The sequence below is a fragment of the Thunnus thynnus genome, chromosome 3, assembly GCF_963924715.1.
Source record: "Thunnus thynnus chromosome 3, fThuThy2.1, whole genome shotgun sequence".
Lineage (NCBI taxonomy): Eukaryota > Metazoa > Chordata > Actinopteri > Scombriformes > Scombridae > Thunnus > Thunnus thynnus.
In genome coordinates, this window is record NC_089519.1 from 22,508,369 (window position 1) to 22,524,761 (window position 16,393).

The window sequence follows — 16,393 nt, forward strand, 5'->3', positions numbered from 1 at the left end:
CTCTTGTTTGTGGCCTGTTGTAGAGCTATATTGCATCTCCTATCTCTCTCCCTCAAGTCCGGTCAGCAACTTATTGTGTCCAATATAATAAAGACAAAATGTCCAAAAACACTTAAGAAGGAAAAAATAAAGAATTTTGGCAGAATTCGAAGATAAACTTGCTGCACACAAGATTAAGCCACACTTAAATATTATTGTCAGCTAAATTCACACCAGCAGATGGCGCTAAAACCTGTGCAGCTATTTGGTGACAGCCAATAAGAAGCAGAATACCAATATCAGGTAACTATGCCTATAATGACTAAAACATATGCAAATTTTGAAAGCTCACATTAATTATGGCGCACATTTCACACTTTTTCTCATCTTTATGAAATATTTTGGTCTTGCTACTGGACATGGTGGTTCCTCTTTTCATCTGCAAAAGAAAAAAGTCTTCATGACATGTTAGGCCACTATAACGTATCATGATCATGGCCAGATTATCCAGAAGGGAGCCTCAGGGTTGAAATGAACTGTTTAAACCCCTGTTCATCCAGCTCTTTGTGTAGTTTTCCTATGCTATCTGGTCTACCTTTGCAGTGTGGTAATCTGATTAAACACACATTAACTTGGGAATGTGCAACATGTAAGCCTCAGACTGAAATAATGAAGGTCTTGAAACTACATTTTCGCACATGGACCCCGATGTATGCCTACAAAACAGTGTCAATGTTCTTATACTGCATGTTGTGATTGTCGTCTCAGTGCATGCAGCTAGACACGTTTACAGATTTCAACTTCATTTTCTGGTGGTTTACTCCTGACAAGACGAAGCTTCCAGAGTGAGCGCGGTCTCATGATTCATCTTGAGTCACAGTGACAGCTACTCATGAGTGGGAGTTTTTAGCTCCTACCCTGACTAAATAAGTTGGTGTATTAGCTGTGTTTGAAATCAGTATATTGCATGTACCCCAGTTAACAACAAGTATAAATGTATATAATGTTCACAAAAGCAAAGACATGTATTTGGTAGCACTTGGTAGCATTTATTTTGACACAAAATCCACAGTTTTTATTGAATAAAGTAGCGCAGATGTCCGTGTCAAAGTGGTAGAATCCTTGTGAGCAACAATGGGAAAAAAAAAAACTCAAATGGAAGAAACTGAAATACAACTCCACCTTCTGAAAAAAGCACCAAGAAATGTGCAACCAAACACATACTTAAAAATGCAGAGAGATAATCTCATTGTTCAGATTTTACATCAGAGTATGCATCAGAAATCTCTATGCTATACACCAAGATACAAAATCAACTTGATATTCATGATGACATAAAAATGTTTGGATATTTATATCGACAAATATCATGTTAACAAATATCAAGGACGATCAACTTTGGCCTCATAATAAGCAACAATGATTAAACACCACAACAACACAGCTGACAATAACTCTCTCACACATGCGTACAACACACTGAAGAGCTGCAGGTAGAATTGCACAAAGATACCCTTAAAGAACACCACATTTTGTAGTAATATTAATCTGAACTACTCCAAATACAGTCACGTATAGATGCTGCTATAAATCCTGCTGTGTCGTAGCTGCAGGAGTAAAAGGAGAACGCTTTGTTTTCCCAGACAAACAGTCTTGAGCTATCCTGAATCAACAGGGTCTGATGTTTTTTTGTTTTTTTTTCCTGGCAAACTAGTTCAGCCGTACCAATGTGGGCTTTCTTTTTTTCAATTCTTCAATTATCAGCATTACAAAATAAAGTCAGTACAAATATAGAGTAAATACTATCTTGATAAGGAGAAGTAAACAGTCCTTTGCAGTCAAAACTCAGCGAGGTAACAGTCTTATATCAGGCCTTGGCCTACAGTGGCAATGAGGGCAGAGTTTGGGCGTTTTGTCTATACATACTAGCTGCTGACAAGGCAAAAGAAATCAAAGTTGTTCTATACACACTGAACTCAGATCAGTTTGGCTTCAATGTGAAATCAGAGTTTAGCCTCTAAATTTGTGCCTCTCGTGTGTCACTGTTACATTCGAGTTAGCCATCAAAGTCAAAAACTAATTTGAGTAATTTTCATATTTTCAGACCTTACATGCATCAAAATTTAACAGCCACTCCTATTTTTGATCATTTGCGCACTAAAATATTTCAGATTTTTGTTGCTTAAATGATCGTATTTGAAAAGACAATGAGACTCGCTTTTCTCCAAAATCCCACGGCTCACACATTCTGTTTTCCTCCTGAATATTTTTGAATATGCTAACCGCAATAGTCACAAGATGAATGTCAGTTCTCAACTGTGCATCTAATTATCTTTAGTAAAGATGAACAAGATGGTAAATATACAAGTTCAAATAAATAGGTTATTTTGTATATAATAAAACTTTGCTACCATCTTTGTGTGAATTACACTTTGGGAAAAAGATTTTTCAAAAAATTGTGGAGGAAATTTCTTTTACAGATTGACAGAAGAGTCTTTGAGAAATCTGGAAACACCTTCAGAACAGCGGTAAGAGTTGGTAAAAGACCTTCTGGGGTTTTCAAAGACTGTTGGGTTTATATTGTTCAGAAAAATTGATGCTTAGCTTTGTGACTCAAATAAAATAATAATACATGAGAGGCACAAACTAAGACTAAGGCAAAACCACATAATCTGAGTTTGCACTTGGGAGAAACCTTAAGCCAAAGGCATTTAAAATGCTGTGTTATGTACAATCAAGGGCCTCTGCCCAGCACAGCTCACGGATAAGTTATAAAGAGGTAAATGTCTTTTTCACAACAGTTTATTTCCTGTCAACCAGCATCAACTAGAGTAAGGAAAAAATTGTGAATACTATTGCTAAATACTATTTTTGCAAGTCTCACATGTACTGCGTACTGTGTATATTTTATAAAGAGACTGCTTAAGCACAGCTAAAAAATGTTTGCCCATTTGATGTACGACTATACACAACTCACAGAAAACACACACACACACATACTCACATAGCAGCAGTAAACTATAGAGTGCCTAACAGAAAGTCTATTTTCATCTAGGCACCATAGACTTTGTTAAAGAACATACATCGGCTAGAGCTAATGAAAATGAATAACTCTCCATTTTTTTAGCCTTAAAATGTACAGTTGCCTTTAAAAAGGCAAGGCTTTTATGTTGATATGTTCAGAGGATGAACAGTCTCCACCAGAGCCTTGGTCACCTCTGAGACACACCTGTGAGTCACTGCACAGGAGCTTTGAACACAGATGATCAGAAGATGTCAAAATGACCTTCATAACAAAAACCAAACTGCAACACAAACTTTCTTGCACTCCCTAGATGAACACATTAAGGTACAAACAAACATGATTTGTCTTTGACAAAAAAAAAAGGTATTATAAAGCTGAACCGAGGCAGCATTATCTGTCCAAAGAGCTATAAATGAGTTGAAAGCTTTGCCTTTAGGCATTAGACAATTAAGTCTGCCAAGGACAAAACAAAGTCCTACAAAAAGTGGCCTCTAGTCAATGAACTACAGAGACATTTGTCTCATAACTACAGCAAGACAAACGTACAAAAACACATGATGTTTCTCATACTTGTTCTACACTCCAGTACATTTCATACTGGGAATTTAATTACAAGATAGTACATGTGCGCTATCCCCACTAAGTAGTGAGACCAGAACAGACTAACTTGACTTAATCCTAGGAAGTACAGAGCATCAATCAAGGGTATCAACCTAACAGTCCACCCACTGAGGCAGAGACTATTCAATAGTGACATGTACTGTACAACTGATGGATGATCTTACATACAAAAACAGGATCAACCAAGATACACAATGTGTACCAGTCCAACTCCTAGAAGTGACTACATGTTTAGCCACAGCAATAACCAAAAACCATTATTCCAACTTTAAACCTTTCACTTCATACATTTTGCACATTTGATATTTAACAATCATTACTCGGCTCAGACAGACGTTACAATGGGCTCTTCATTTCATAGTGTCCTCTCAGGGCTCACACCTGCTAGATTGTATTGCCTTGGTGCAGGCTATAAAAAAATCTCCCGTAAACAATTTCAGTTCATATTTTGTTGCAATGCATAACCTTTTACATTCATTATCAGTGATGAGATTAGGCTTAAAGTTTCTGCCTTGTTAAAACTCAACAGTCCATCCGTGGAGGAATCAGTTTCACATTGCCTTGCAAAAATGACAACAACCAACCAGGAACGTGTTCAAACACATAAAATCCAAAGTCAAACAGTCAGTTAATTATGCAGTATATTCATGTAACTGTCTGAAACAACCACCACCAATGTAAAGCTTTGCCACCCACACATCATTTTAATCAATGCTTGCATCCCTTTTCCTTAAGGGAGCAATATAAGACACAATGTATAAAACACACAAACTTTGAATCGGTCTAAATAGATGCTTTCTCTCATTATTGCCTCTGACAAACAGAGGTAAGTAGGCTGGTGAAAGCAAAAATTCACCCTACAACAGAACAAGTTTACAGGTTGGTCCTGTGATCTCAAACTATATATTCAATTTTTGTGAACCCTCATCTTTTTAAAAGTTATAATCCAGTAAATTAAGATTACATAACACGATCTGGACACACTTTTTTAGAGCTGCTCTTTTGAAAATGAACTTTTTTCCTTCATAGGATAATTTTTTCAATTAAAGAAAAAATGTCAGTTAATAATAAACTGTCTTGTTCATGTTTACAAATGTTGATTAAACTGACAGGGATGATGGGAGTAATGAAGTATATAAGGAAGCGGTACTCATCCTTTTTGTCTTACACCTCGCATATGTCAATAAGTTATCCGCAGTTCCACCAAAGATTGATTTTCGCTTCTCAGATTGTGTTGTTTGAATACTTTTTAAATGCCTATAAGAGGTATAAACTCTGCAGAAAAGTCAGAAAACATATATTGTGTGGCAGAGGAGATTAGCAGAGATTAATCATCTCATGATCCCCTTTGAGGGGTCCTGACCCGCAGATCTGGAACAACTGATGTGAGGGAATTTCATTTCAAAGAGCTAAAATGTCATTTTAGCAATGTTACGTCATGCAGAGAAAAGAGAGATGAAAAAAGCAAAACAGTAATGGGATGTGGTTAGTATGTGGGAAAATGAGTGAGACAGAGAAAGAGCAATTCATTAATATTTTCATCGCTTCTCCCCAACCCCAAATGAACTTACAACTTTCCGGTGTCAGATTCTCCTGGGGAGAAAACAAGAGGATCTATCACTCAGCCCGTCCATCTGCTTGCAGCCAAGACTTTTACTTCAGTGATACAACTTTTCACCTACTAGTCTTGATCTGTGAGGATGTTATTAAGCATAAACATCTCATTTTTCTTCACTTGTTTTACTACATCTCACTTGCTGCCAACTTACGAGGACTCCACAGTGATGATGGCCTCGCTTGTCTTCGGGATGATATTGGAGGACGAGGAGGAGATGTGGCCGCGCTGCTCAGCGCAGTCGTCCAGGAGTGGTGACAGGATGGTGGCCTTTACTCGGAGGGAACAGTCCATGCTGTCGTGCAGCACGTCTGACCTCCCCCCACCCTTCACAGCCTCTTTCCCTCCATTGCCAAAATGCCCTTTCTGCAGTTCCTCATCCTCTTGTTCTCTCTTCACGTGGCAGCGGCATACCTCGATGCCTGAGTCACCCGTTAGGCGTCGATGGCGGAAATGGTCCTCCTCGTCATCTTCTTCATCCTCCTCCTCCTCTTCTTTATCTCGTTTTTGCTCCTCTTTGTTGTCACAAAGCTTGAAAACAGCCACATTTGAAGCCTGTTTTGGGGGAGATGGAATGGGCCGGGCAGTCGGACCGCGGGGTGAGGCCTCTTCATCTTTTTCTTTCTGAACGGGCACGGCTCCAAGTGGGTCTGAGAAAATGAGAGGTTGGACTTGGCCAGCAGGAAGGGAAGATAACAGAATGAGGGGTGAGAGTGGGAGGCGAGGATGGTGTGAAGGACGAGAGGGATTAAGAGAGTGTAAAGGAAGAGAGAGCGGTGGAGCTGAAGGTGAGATTCCCTCATTGCCATTAGAGGACTGTCTCTGTACTGGAATGACATCTGGGGTGGCCGTAGGTATAACATCAGGAGGAACTTGTGATGGAGGTGGCGTGGAGGGAGTTGGTGTGCAGGTAACCCCAACCCTTGGCAGGACAGACTCGCCCCCTGCTTCACTGGGCGTGGAGATGCGGCTGCTGTCATATGTCTCGTCTGTCACCTGGACAGAGAAGGAGGTGCTGGAGGGGGAGGTGAGGGAGCACGACTCACAGGAGCAGCTGGTGTAAGAGCTCTGGGAGGAGGTCAGGCCACTAGGACCAGGGCCCAGATAGGGAGGGCAGGGGTGTCGGTGGTGGTGATGATGGGGGTAAGAAGCGCTAGGACCACCCATGGCACCTCCTTGCAGGGCGAAGACTGAGCTATAAGACGGAGGAGGCGTGCTGGGCTGCGCTGCCACCTCCTCATAGGAGGGCAACTTGAAGGAAGCCAGAAAACCTATGACAAGAAAAAAAATTAGCTCAGGTGTGGTGATATTCTATATTATCTTCATTGTCAACAAATCTGATATAAAATCCCAAAACCAGCAATGAATAGATCCTATTAACAAGTGTTGCTTTTATATCTAAAGCGTGATATAGCTCATTCCTCAGTGCCATAGACCTCCATTACTGTCAAAAAAAAAACATCAAAAAACATAAATGAGCCACACTGTTGAACTAGGTGACACATTCTTTCATTACAATGAACATGGACACTGTAGGTTAATTTGAACCAATCCCACACACACCGTCCTGCTGTCATAAATATCCACTGGAGCACCAGAAGTGTATTAACCTAAAGCTACAAAACACTCTCAACAAATGCACTACTTAATCCTGTTTGAGTATCATTTGCCAAAAACTACAGTGGCCAAGTGTTTTATTTAATCGTTGAGCTTTTTAAAAAAAAATGAAACTATATATTTCTGACCTCTTTTTAAAATTTTTTTTTTGTCAGTAGGAACCAGTGGGTTTGAGTGCCATTGAGGGGGTTGGGAAGTCAGAAAGTATTGAGAGACAGACTAATGTAGTTTTGCTTTGTGTTTTTTTATGGGATTTGTTGACAGTTAAAAAAAAAAAAAAGTAGAAAAACTGCCATCCTTATCCTTTAACACTGAACTTACAGCAGTTAACAACAGTTTTTAAGACTTTAATAATGCAAATAAGCCAGTTTAAATGAACTGGGTATTGTCGGTATTCGTTTTTTATTGATTATTGCTTTACTGGTTACGGTTCTATTTAGTTTGGTTTAGATTATTGAATTAAACATAATATAGACCTATCTAAATGTAGATGTGTTTAAATTCTAAACAGCACACTAAGATAGCAACATATGTAAATTCTAGGAAATTGATTTCAAGATATAAAAAGCTGTATTTATCTGTATTCAAAACACAAGCAGAATTTTGAACCTTTTCAGACTCTACTCAGCTACCCTGCCTGAGTAGAATTATTCTATCAAAAATAAAATAAATGTTTGAAATGAAATAAACATACTGAGGTCAAGCATTGAGGAAGGGTAGTTGCAGGCTCCGTTATAGGCGATCAGATTGATTTCCCTCTGTCTCTGCTGCTGCTGGATCCTCAGCTTGGACCGGCGGTGGCGGTAAGCACAGAAACAGCTGAAAAGGATCAGCACTGTCCAAAGCAGCCAGAACCCTGCAGGTAACAGATAATGAACTCAACATGAACCTGACTTTCAGCATTATAAAAACAAACATGGACCTTCTGCTCTGTCATCTGAATTACATCTCAGACCTTCAGATTACACAAAGTATCCTATTAGATTAAAAATTGTATGTTTTACGTTAGTGCTGATCATTTTCCAAAGCATAACCGAAGATTTTTGATTGTTTTTCTAGTTTTGTTGCTCATTGACTGCCATATAAAAATGTACTTTCTGAACAAATGACATTTTAAGTGTAAAATAGATCATTTTATATTTTATATTTTGCCATAGATAGGTTTATTTTGCAAAAGTCTTGGTTGGTCTTTTCAGCAGACCAGTTATACTGATAAATCCTTAAATATGAATGTAAGTACATATTGCTCAGGCCAGGGTTGTAGTGCACACAACCTTACCTGATCATGTGATCTGACCAAGAAAAAATGATTTTCTAGGATCTAAAGATCAGAGTTAATTTGATCGCACTGCTACACGTAGCCTTAAACAGCTTTTTGGTGCCCCCTAGTGTTCATTTCTCTATAATCATAATCTTTTTCTATGGTAATTGAGTTGTATTTATTTACAGCAAGGAAAAAAAACAAAAGGGGAGATTTTTTTCTTAACCTTTATTTCAAAGGTTATGTTTCATTGACAGCTACTGAGACATAAAATAATAAAACAGACATAAAATTATGAAATTTTCCATCTATTCACATACAGTAGCTTGTATGAATTCCTGTGGGACAACATCCAGTCAAGATAGAATCCCAATTGCAATGCAAACCAAGCCACTTTAATCGCACATCATTCATATGTAACAGGAGTTTAAACAAACACATTTCTGTGTGTCCAGATCTTTAACTTAATGCATCCTGGCAGGACTGGATTAAAATAAATGTCACAAAGTAGAGCCATTGCCTTGGTACCCTGTCTGCATAGTGGAGAAGAAGCAGTTGACTCACACCAGAGTTCATAATAGTAGGTACAGCAGCCTGTCTCTCCACAGCAGTGTCCTGTTTCACAGAGGTACCCTGGATTGTTGTTTACCCCAGGACAGTACTTGGGACTGACTACAGGCTGGCTACCAACGCCTCCGTGATGCTTCACCACCTGGTGGACAAAACACCACATCACAACATAACCACAAGGCAAATTAGGTTACTACAGTTACTACATTTTTCCTTTGACAGATGACAGTATGAGGATGAAAGCTCATTCTTCACCTTGGAAATAGTAGTTTGACAAAATAATCTTAACTCAACATTCCCCTTACTGGTGGAGCTTTTAACCAGAAGTTCAAGCCAAGCCAGAATAGGAAGCCATCTTTTGTCTTAGAACCACAACAAGGTTTATAGTCTGCTGATGAAAACCATGAGATGTGGTTAAACAGTCAATTACATTATTGGCTTCTTGGGCCCAGCACAACAAGCCGTAAACACAACACTGGCATATTATCCCTTTTAAGTTGATATGGTGGATGTGTTAGCAAACATTTTATAATTCACACATCCAGCCAATACAAAGCAACAATAGCATTAATTTAGTTAGATGTTCAAAATTCACTCTCCTTTTAGTTCTGTTTTGGTCTCCATCAACTCATGAGGGAAATATCTCTCTATCTGGCTCTTAAACAGCTAAACATTCCACTTTGTTGACCAGCTAGTAAAATAGTAAAGTTGCAGACTGTAAAACCAAAACAATGACGCTAAAATGCTCCATAGAAGGTGACAATTTTCTGTCAGTCTGCCTCTTTCACATTACACATAGTCATTTGATCTACTGCTAATTCAAAAATATTAATTAGTACAGCATTAAGATTATTTTGTCAGCATGTTTGATGGCAGCTACAGGTTAATGTTAAATGTAAAAAATCTCACACCTTATTTGCCTCCTTCTGAGAAACTGCCACCTAAAATGAGAAATGAAAAGTCCTCTGAGAATTTTACAGTCACATCTTAATCATTAACAAGTCACTGCAAACGAGAGTAGCAAGTGAAGATCTAAATCAAGATATTAAACAGATTGACAGATAGAAAATTTCAACGCCTGAGTAGAAGGGTCTAGATGAGTGCAAGCACAATAATAATGCAGCAAGGAGGTTTCTAAATGAGACAGAGAAGTGCTAACAAATAATTATGCATTACCATAGCAACCACTGTGGTTACACTTTGAGGCTTTTTTTTAACAAATGTGAACAATCTATATCATCCAGTGGTATGAAATGTTTAACTGTGGATGAAGGTCGAGTTCCTTACTGTAGCAGTTTCGGTCCCGTCCAGCCCCTGCAGGGACATGGTCATCTGGTAAAAAACAAGAGAGGTACAACGGTTTAGATGGAGCAGTGATGTAGAGAGAGAAATGATACAATGCCAATGGAGAAAATAAAAGACTAGCGCTGCATTTTTAATAGACAAGGGCACACGCTTCACAAGAAACAATCAGACATGACACACACACAAAAAAAAGCCACTACAGGCCTACTTTCCAGTCTGAAGACACTGGTTGCCCCACTCTCTCTCTCTCTCTGCTTCCTCAAGGAGATGGAGAGGTCAATGTCTTTTTAACAAAACCTATTTCTCCTCTGTGGGTTGAGACAGCAGACAGACAGCACCAATTCCCAGACATGCTCCTTAAACCTCCCTCTCTGTCTCTTTCTCTTTCAAAGGCGTACAAGCATGCAAAAGGTACACCTCTAAAAATGTAATGACAGTCTAGGACTGCAAATAACGATTATTTTCACTATACAAGAATCTCTGAATAGAAAATGTCTGAAAATGCCCATCACAAATTCCCAGTGCCCATGGTAACGTCTTCACATTGCTTGCTCTGTCTGATTAACAGTCCGAAAACCAAAGATTTTCCATTTATAGTGTTATAATATGGAAAAAAGCAGTGAATTCTCATATCTGAGAGGTTGGTAATTCAACAAATTTAAAGGCAATTTGCTTTATAAGTGTCTGTAAAGAGCTATATAAATACAGCCCATTCACTTGCATAATTAATCAGATATCAGAAATGATATTAATATTCTGTCAACTGACTAACCAATTAATCAACTAAGCCTGTCAGCAGTAAAACAGACAAAAGACTGACAGTTTTGTTTGGCATCTCCTCTAAAAAGGCATCAAACAGACTCACCTACCTATAACGGTTGATGCTGGCACACAAGCAACAAATGTGAATAATCATATTACAAATTAGCCACCAGTGTGTCCAAATATCTGCTGTGATGATCAATAATATATGTATGGAGTCGTTCCCCAAATGCAATTCTGTCACTGCACAGATTTCAAAATTCTGTGTGTCTCTCACACCTCTGTAAATGTCACACAGACACACAGCAATTTAAGAGAAACATTGCGTGTACGTGTGTTGCTGGATGAGGGGCCACTGTCAAAAAAACAATGTGGAGACTCTAGGGGATCACTGCCGTGTTGCAAATCAGGCCTGCAGCCCTGTAAATGAGAGGTCTTTTGTTAAAAACTGGCTGCTGGTTATGTAGTCAGCATGAGGAACAATGTCGGCCCTACACTGCAGATCTACAAAATAACGATGAGCCAAAATTTAACAAGCAACTAACTCCACACACTGTCTTAAATCTGTACTGTATGTTTATTATATACAAGAGTGCATAGTATATACCTCTTATACACCTCATGCAACCACAGATTAATTAATATTGCAAAACACAGCACTACTGACATAAGAACTCAAAAAAGTGTACTTAAGAATAAAAAGTATATATAATAAGAAGAATTTTTGCTATTTTGAATCTTTCATCTACTTTCTACTACAAATTTCTTTGCTTGCTGTGTATTTGATTCTGATTCGTGCACAATAAATATGGTGCAACAGCAAACCCCAACAGAGAAGTCAGGCCGCATATCCGTCTGTCAAAGTATAACCTCATGTGATTCATAAGTAGGCTTCTGTACTGTTATGACAGTCATAGACAAGACGGGAAATATTCTGGCATCTGTGATGTCGAGCTGAGTTCCTGTGGTAAACCCACCACATGTCGTTGAGTACATAAACACACACATGAGTGTGAAGTTAAGTAATTCAGGCTTCCCCTGAGACCACCGACTAACCACCAATGATTTCCACCCATAGGGTCTCATAGGTCCCTGTAGCATTGCCACACACAGAGCCCTTCACACCTTCCATTATAGATAACATGAAACCTGTGAACAGCTCTTCTCTATGATGGCTGGAGGGGAAAATGAGGAGGTGGGGGGTGAAAGGGTGCAGGATGTATGATGACATTCAAAATTCTGTGACCTGCCACAACAACAGCATTCAGTCAAAAGAATTTTAGCTGTGAGATGACAGCAAATTGAAAAAAAGCCATAATATGATGTACAATCCAGATTATGCTCATGGTTGTTAAATAATAAAATCGGCATGAAAATTGATTATGGTGAGGTTGAGGTCAGACTCCTTAATGCTAAAGCAAACAGTTGTTTAAGAGGCTCAACTTCAACTCTAGAAAGACAGAAAAACACTTTCGGCCACACACTGCAGCATAAAGACACCAGGAACCAAAATCTACAAAAAAAAGAAAAACTGACATTGCCATGGAAGCAGCAAAATACTGTCAACAACATAAAACTGTACTGAGCTCCTTCAAAATCTGCCTTCATCTCTTTCCTCCTATTCCCTCGCTATGTTTACTATGGTTTCATTAAACAGTAGTGTACTGAGTAATAGTGTGCCAATCTATTGTTGAGTTTTGTGTCTTAATTACACTATAAATCCTGTACAACCTGCTTGATCAATACTATAATAAATTATGCCAATTGTACAAATTTGAATTTGAACATTTCATGTTGCTTTTTAGTTGTCCTACATGTGACGATGACTGGCTGAACACAGAGTTAAGTACCTTCGACATACTGCACATTTACATATAAGCCATGTAGTTTTCATTGTGGCGTAAATACTGCAGTAAAGGCCTGAATACTAGTTCCTTGTTTCCAGAAAACACACTTGAAAAAAGGAACTTCATCCTCAGTGTTTAACTGGCACAGTCCTGAATCAGCAATATGGTGTTATTTTGCTTGGACAAGCAACAACTGTATGTTAGATTCATCACACTATCAGTCTGGTAGTAAAAGCTTGTCTAATTACATTTGAAAAAAATCAGGGTTATTGGTGCAATACCGCAGATTTTGTAGGCTTCAGGGTGAGAAAACACGAAATCAAAGTGCAGTTTCAGCACACATTATACTTGCAGTATTCCCAGAGAAAGTTGACTGTATGTCTGAGTTTAATGACTTTATAGTAAATTTGAAATAACTACTCCAACAATGTTATGAATATTTTGTTGTGCTTTAGTGGGAGACACACCTCTAAAACCTATGATGATTTTTTTTTGCATTTACTACAACATCCCGGACACCCTTGCATTGACCAAAAAAACACGCAAATAGAAACCACATAGCTGTCTGACTTCACTAACACAAACTGCTGCAGTGGTTCAAAAATGCATCTATTGTTGTCTCGCGAAATGTGTGAAAATATTCACGACAATTAAAAATTGAGGAAAATGAGAAGACAGATGTGTGCAGAAAACGAGTTGACGCCACTGTTTGTCAACAATAACAACAACAACACAGGCCGAGGGAAGCATGTTGCTCTGCAGAATAACTGGAGCCCAGCTGTTGACAGCAAGTGTGTGTGTGTGTGTGTGCGTGTGTATGTGTATATATGAAAGGAAAACTGTGCAGTGCGTTACCTCCTGAGCCTTCAGCCCATCGCAGAATGTCAACGTTTTCTCTGGATCCATAGCGAGAGCTGGACACCAAACTAAACGGAGAAAATAAAAAAAAAACCGCACAAGTGGGATTTTATTCTGCTAAACCCCCATCACCGCTGTCCCACTCCAAAGACACGGCGGCCTCCCCATCCGCCATTCCCCCCGGACGGACGGACGGACGGACGGATGGACGGACGCCCCTCCCAGACTCCGCTTTACATACGGGGGGTATCGGGACAGACACCCGGTAGTGTTTTTAAGGATGGGAAGGGCGGAATATCACAGTGCGGACGAATCTGTCGTCGACTACAGTTTCCTGTAGTGAAATACAGATGTTTGACTCTTTGTTTTCGCAGAGAGGGTCGGAGCTGTGCATGATGTCATGCTTCTCCAGCCCCCAAACTACTTGTATGGAAGGGCTGCGCCTTTGATTGGCCGGAGCTCCCAGCAACAGCCGCACAGAGGCCGCCTCAACTGCGCCTTATTCACACACTGTTGCTCCAATACATTTATACTGTCTATAACATTAAACCTGACACCTGTGTGCTGTTATAAAATGTAATGAAACTGAATCCTCATATTTAGACAATATAGTTATTGCACAAAGAGAAGTATTATTGAGTATGAAGCATTTAGCCTACTCAATACCCATTAGAAAACAAGCTAACAAGTAGGAGAGTGCCTAAAGTAAAGAATACTTGTTATATTATGAAGAATGGTCCCTTCAAAGTTAATTATTATCCTATTAATGCATTAGGTGTAAACCATTTTTGTTGGAATGGAAAGTGAGCTATATTGGTCGACTTTATAGCGTTAATATCTTAAATCAGCCTCAGATTATTTTTTAAATGACAACATTTCCCTTTGCATAACCTGAACTGCTAACGCTAACTAATGTTAGTTCCCATCTCTATTTTGTTAGATTAGTTGGAGCTATATGACACCTGGAAGACAATTCTTCTCATAACTTTTTACTGTTATATTTCCAATTATTGGATAAATAAATTTTAAAAAAATCTAAGTAGAGGGATAGCAATGTTAGCAGTGAGATTGGAAATTCTGCACTTTAGAGTGATGTGTTAAAGGACTCCGTAGGGGAGTGTGGGGTAAGATGAGCCAATGGGCAAGTTGACCCAACCCCAATATTTAGGCAACTGTGTACATGTTTTGTCATGTGACCATAAATTCAGGAAGCACCCCCTATGTTTACCTCACTCAAGCCCTCAGGAACAGCGCCTGGCTTTGATGCCAATTTGGCATAGTGGCCAAACGGTATAATTACAACTTCCGTGTCTGTCACGTGATGCACACTGCCCCAAAAAGACTTTTCCCTGTTGACTTACATGGTGAAAGCGACGTCTGTAAATCAGCAGATATTTTTTTTTGAGTGTCATAACCTCCGCAAAATGACTCGTTTCACTATCAGAATTTGATCCATTTGGTCTGATAACATTTGGAGAGTCTAGAAGAGCTGCAAGAGCCGAATTATTTTAACCCCATTCAAGTTAGCGAAGGGGTAACCTGGAAGTTAGCTGAATCGGCCAGCAGAAGTCTCTGGTGCGCACTTTCTATGGGCCACACGATCCCAGTAGATCCGGGTAATTTTATACCCGGAAGCTGAACTTTTTTTTGCTTTATGCGCCACAGAGCAACTTTCAGAGGAATGAACGGGGCCCACCTCCGACGCTGTATCCAGTTCTCTTCATACATCCATGATCTCACTGAGACGGAGAGAAGCACATGAGAGAAATGGAGGTATTTCTTTTTACATAGAAAAATGTTTTGCTTCATGTCAGATATAATGACTGTACAGTGGAACAGCAGAAGCAAAGAGGAGCCACACAGTGGAGGTAGAGAGGGAGCTTGCAGACCGTATCAAGAAGCTGGCTGACCAGTTTCATGGACTCACTCCCAAGAAATGCTGTGAACTGGCATCAGAATTGGCAGAAAGAAACAACATTCCTGTCCCCAACAGCTGGAAAGAGAAGGGTTTAGCAGGTAGGGTGTGAATGAAATTACATGACTCATTAGGTCAGCATAGACTATGTTGTGCAGTTTAATACAGCACCATGATAGAATGAGTTATAACCTACTTGTTTAAGGTTGAGATTGGTTCAAGAATTTTATGGCACACCACCGTCTCTCCTGCCTCATGCCTTAAGCAACATCTTTGGGAAGGGCTTCAGCCTTCAAGGTGGCTGGCACCATCTTTGCATTCAAGTAAATGATGAAGCATCTTTCCAACTGAGTGATGAATTGAAAAAGCTACCTCAACCTCTAATGGTCTCATGAGGTCAGATAGTCAGTTTACCCCCAGATGGCTCAATTTACCCACGCACTTGGATCAACTTACCCTTAACCTGGGGTAAGTTGAGCCACAGGAACACTTTTTTTTTTTTTTGATAAGTCATATTTTCAGGCCCCTTTGTTAAAGATGCATTCTTACAATTTCATTTGTTTGGGGATACATTCCTCAAACTACATTTTGGCACTGCTAATAAAATGCCAAAGATTACCTGACTATGTCATGCTTTGGGGTTGCCTATTGTCAGTCAGTCTCTGCTCACCTGTCCTGTTTTTGTGCATATTGCAAAGAAATCCAGCTTAAGTCGCAGTGGACATACAGCTTGATGTCATTGGTGGCCCTGCCTGACCATTGCATATACCTCTTCCTATAGATGTTCTCAATAGTGCACAGTTATGCAGGGTCGGTATTATGTTACTGACTCAGCTTTTAATGTTTCTGTACTTCCTCAGAATAGCCTCCTGACCAAAGAATACGTATGTCCTGTTGCTAAATATTACTCAAGCATTTTTTTGACACTATTGTTTACCCAAGCCTGTTATATTTGTCTGCTCATTACCAGAAAAACTATTGTAAAATGGATTTTGAATCTCACTGGGTATTCTCCTGG

General features: G+C 39.4%; 1 protein-coding gene across 1 annotated transcript; it reads right to left on the minus strand.

Annotated features, from left to right (window-relative positions):
- Nucleotides 1-1,007: 1,007 nt before the first annotated feature.
- On the minus strand, nucleotides 1,008-13,908 carry LOC137179821 (WW domain-binding protein 1-like). The gene is made up of 6 exons (XM_067584802.1): nucleotides 13,458-13,908; nucleotides 9,976-10,020; nucleotides 9,600-9,629; nucleotides 8,683-8,830; nucleotides 7,552-7,713; nucleotides 1,008-6,511 (listed from the first exon to the last, which is right to left on the minus strand). The coding sequence occupies exons 1-6, from the start codon at nucleotides 13,506-13,508 to the stop codon at nucleotides 5,391-5,393; spliced, it is 1,557 nt and encodes a 518-aa protein (XP_067440903.1). The 5' UTR covers nucleotides 13,509-13,908; the 3' UTR covers nucleotides 1,008-5,390.
- Nucleotides 13,909-16,393: the final 2,485 nt, after the last annotated feature.